The sequence below is a fragment of the Nicotiana tomentosiformis genome, chromosome 6, assembly GCF_000390325.3.
Source record: "Nicotiana tomentosiformis chromosome 6, ASM39032v3, whole genome shotgun sequence".
NCBI lineage: Eukaryota > Viridiplantae > Streptophyta > Magnoliopsida > Solanales > Solanaceae > Nicotiana > Nicotiana tomentosiformis.
This window is the reverse complement of record NC_090817.1, coordinates 140,909,363-140,913,900: the sequence shown is the minus strand read 5'-3', so window position 1 is coordinate 140,913,900 and position 4,538 is coordinate 140,909,363. Positions and strand designations below refer to the sequence as shown.

General features: G+C 33.8%; 1 protein-coding gene across 1 annotated transcript; it reads right to left on the bottom strand.

The window, feature by feature from the left end:
• Nucleotides 1–3,059: 3,059 nt before the first annotated feature.
• Nucleotides 3,060–4,180, bottom strand: LOC104086678 (transcription repressor OFP3-like). Its single transcript, XM_033653525.2, has one exon. The coding sequence runs from the start codon at nt 4,122–4,124 to the stop codon at nt 3,204–3,206; it is 921 nt and encodes a 306-aa protein (XP_033509416.1). The 5' UTR covers nt 4,125–4,180; the 3' UTR covers nt 3,060–3,203.
• Between the last annotated feature and the right edge of the window lie 358 nt (nt 4,181–4,538).

Here is a 4,538-nt window from a genome sequence, read left to right as displayed (position 1 = left end):
ACACCCGTGAATATGTTTTTTGGTGACGGGAGTTTGGTATTAGTTCCCTTACAACCTGGAGGCCTCTGGTATTAGTTCCCTAACGACCTTCCCCTATTTTTTGAGCAGCAATGAAAAGGACAAACCTTCATTCAACGCAGAATTTGTGGGTCGGAACAATGTCGTACGTCAATGTTTCATTGTGCTCGAACAGTAATAACATGTCAATTTGGCCACAACTTATGTAACTAACATTAAATCATTCGAACGTACTCCAATTTCAAGCGGAGTTTCTGGGGGTTGCCTTGTGCTTTACTCCATATATGGCATCCATCTGAATGATCAGTGATACATGAACGTAGTCAATTATCTGTATATGTATATAGTTGAACGATCATTATAAAATATACATACTGACACTAAATTTAAGCATATTATGATATTATCCAAAAGAGTAAATGGATAAAATGACATTCTACTTGAATCTGAATCTGCCCCTATTTAATTTCAAGAGCTAAAAAAGAGTTGTTCGATGCATAAAGTATCACGTATTTATGTAGGGTTGGCGAAAGGACGGCATCCCAACGGGTGTTGATGTAAACAACTTACCATAATACAAGTATTAATGATTGCTTTCGCGGCTCGAACCCGATAATTTAAGACTGGTCTGGTTTCCTACACTGGTACCGCAAGTGTATTCTTACACAATTCTGACTATACTTGCGTCAGCTATTCCAATTATATCATATTTTGTTAACCACTTTTGGTTACGCCTACACGATGCTAATTAAAGCAATTTACCTAGGTTTCCTACCCTAAGTTTTAACTAATCACGTGGCGCTGTTAATTCATAAATCAGCTAAGCAAGAAGATGAGAGAATTAAGTGATCTGTCTTACAGCATCCATAATTAATTGGACATATCATGAGACACAAGCTTGTAGCATAGAGTCATCAGCAGCCCACAAAATTCTGCATGTCTAACAGAATGGAAACACAATGTCTTTGGTTTGGCTTATGTTTGTGGTCCTTTTGGTTGACGAATCTTTATACAAATACTCAATCGAATTTACTGTTTACTTTTTCTAATCGGTATACATAGATAATTTTATACACGGTTATATACATATTATTTATGAATTATACATATGTTATACATCCTCCGATTATTTTTAGTTCATGCAGTTGGGTGAGTATTTTCTTTGGTTGTTAATTTGGCTATGGTGACTCCACAACTACCAGAATTAGCCTTAACATTTGTTGGGTTTTTAAAGCTTATTTTAGGTGAATGGGAAATTGAGGGAAAAACGAAATTTTGATTTTCTCTCCTTGACAAAGGGACATTATCCCATATTGGAGGAGGAAAAACTTTTGATGGGTATACAATTACTCTTCTTTTAGCTCTTAAAGAGTTAAGAAGAAAGCAAGCCTCGCGCCGTCGTCGTCGCTCGCTCAGCTTTAGCTTCGGTCAAATGATTGATTAATTTTTTGGACCAAATTTATTTGTTAATATTCAATATTAATGTAATATTATTTAATCCAAATTATCCGTTTTTGTAACGGAAAATTAATTTTCCTCCGCGTTTTGAATTCCCGTTTTATTTTGCGTAAATAGCCATTTATGTTATGGCCGTTTTATATAAATAGTCATGACAAACCTTTTGAAGAGTTGCATCTCTTCATCTAAACCCAAAAAATTCTGAATTCTCCTCTTCCTTTCTGCATTATTTTAACTACAACAAAGCAACAGTAAGTGTGATTTGCTGCCGCCATTTGTGTTCGTTGAAACACTGGGGTTTGAAGTACCGCTACACCAGTGTGTCATCCGTTCTATCCTGGGAGGAAATAATCCACAACCTCAGGTACTATGAGGGGATTAAGTTCCTTAAGGATACACTATGAATTTAGTGGGCTCGGATTAATTTTTACTTCTTTTACATTTCTGTCTATACGTTGTTTTCTTCTCCAGAATTATTTTACAAATACAGTATAATAACAACATTCAATCTCAATCTTTTGATAAGGCAATTAATATTGTTTCCAAATATATCGATGGTAATAATGTTTTTTACACTTTCCATAAATATAAGTTAGATCCATTTTTAACGGATGGGGACCAAAATAATTTAATATTCCTGCTTAGACCACCCTAAAAAAGGAAATTTGTGATCAATGGAATGAACAGCTATAATTGCATTTGGCATCATCATTATTAGTTGTGCAAACGCGGGCAATATAGTGCATTCTATCTGGATTGTTCACTCATTTGACAATTCTGAAATAGAGACACCGCATTTACTTTATGATCGAACCTTTACTTTTTAGCCAACAATACAAACTCTAAAGTAGCTTTCTTATGTTTTGCCTTCTGTGTCGTTACATTCAATAGTTGCACAAAGTTTCTAATGTGGACCACTTCTTTCCACACTCACAAAGTGAGAGATTTAACATAATATACAGAGGGAAGGAGAACAAGACATGATTAACAAAAAGGATGAACATAGTGAATAATTAAATTACGTCGATACTTCCACCACGTATTATGAATAACTTAGAAGATGTCTCTATATTTCTTTGGAAAAATCTTTAAAATTTCACTTGCTTAACTTTCAATTCGCCTAAGACCATCAAATAAAATTTAAAAAACCCGTTCTCCTTTCTTTGAAAGAAGGGACACTTAAAGTTCTATCAGTGCTTGAAACAATTTTGTCTTCTCTATATTACTATATCTCTAGAATTAATAATTTTATATGAAATTACTGAACTCAATCACTTGCTGCCGTTACTCTTCAGTTTTCTGTTGAGGTATATCCTGCAGAGGTACTCAAATTGGATCAGTGGTATCAATTTCTAGGTTTCATTGTAAACATAATTGGTTGTTTTCAATTACTTAAATCAATAGTTTAAAGGGTCATGATATTATCAATATAGATTTACCTATATCATTTTGTAAATCATTTCTACACTGTCGGTCGATGCACATAACTTAAACTTTTATCTATTAGTCCTCATATTTCTGATACTTCTAGCTTCTAACTTACAACTCCCCGGAAACTAAAGGACTTACCAACGGAACCCTCAAAGATAGTAATGCAATAAAAGGGAAAGAAAGTACAACGTTTTGCAGCTATGACAAAACTAGGAGCCTAAATAGAACTTATTATTTGTAAAAACAATCAAATTTTCAGAAGTAAATGAGAAAACTAATTAATGTAAGAAACTATTTTACAAGTGAAGGTCAGGAAAGTTGAACCAGATTTCTTGAAATGCTTTGATAATAAGTCCATGATATTCATCTGAATTCAGTGAAAGGTAACAAGCAAGAAGATTTTCCAAGTCTTTTGATGCCTTGATATTGTTCTCAACAACCATCTCTATCATAGATTCTCTAAAATCCTTTTCAGGATCAGTTGAAGTTTTCACTATTGCAAAACTCTCAGCTGAAAAGCTCTCCTTCTTTGGCTTCGACCGCTTTTTTAACGACACACTAATTTTCTTGCTTGCTCTTTTAGTAGAATTTGTTCGTAGCTTTACACCAAAAGAGTTGGAGAAATATTTAGCTTCTTTATCTTTTCGAGTCTTAACACTGACCTGTTTTGAATCAAGATTTCTGAACTTAGAAGATTTTGAATGTTTGGTAAGAATTGGAGGGAGGTCAAGTTCTGAAATGGTATCATAGCCTGCATTTAGATTCTTGAATTCTTTGGTCTGAACTTTACCATTCATGTCTATGATTATATCAGTAGCTGAAGAACTGAACTGACAAGAGGCAAGTTCATTGAAAGAATGAGAATCAGATTTAGATTCTGAAGATGGAGAATTAAGGAAATCCAATTCAGGGAATTTATAGGAATTAGGAATGTGTTTAGGAGAAGGCTTGTAAATGGTCTTTCTTTTGGTTTTTTTATTTGATGATTTTCTAGGTGGATCAGGAAAATAATCATGGGAATTGTAAATATTGCCACCTCTAATGGACTCTGTAGTATAATAAAAAGATGATCTTGGCTGAGAAAATGGTGAATTTTGCAAAGGTTTTTTTTTCTTGGAGGTAGAGGTTTTATGGTTTTTGGTTTTGCTCATATCTCTAAGCTTGTAAAACCAAGAATTTGGCAACATATCTGAAAACCTAAATTTGTGATTTCCCATTGAGGAAGTCCTTTTTTTTTTCTACTTGTTAAACTCTCTTTGAGTGGTTGGTTTGAACCTTTGCCTCTATATTTATAGCAAATCATGAAAGTTGTGCTAAATAAATAGATATGGGGTAAGATATAATAGAGTTGAAAAAAGGAGTTTCAGAGTTGGATCCATGATTTAAAGTTTATGGGTTTCTAGAACGATTGCAAGTTAATATAAATAATAAATGGGTTCACGGTCAGTGGCGGAGCCACATGCACTCAAGGGGTCGTCGGAAAATTATACTGTATAACTAGGTAATTTTAAAAAAAATATGTATATATACTATGTATTGACACCCATTGACTTCTTGGTGAGTTTATTTCTTTATATTTTGACCCCCTTAATGAAAATCCTGGCTCCGCCACTGTTCATAGTCAAATATTT

What these genes read in the sequence shown, in the direction of transcription:
- LOC104086678 (XM_033653525.2), bottom strand. Translation starts at nt 4,124, where the DNA reads ATGGGAAATCACAAATTTAGGTTTTCAGATATGTTGCCAAATTCTTGG.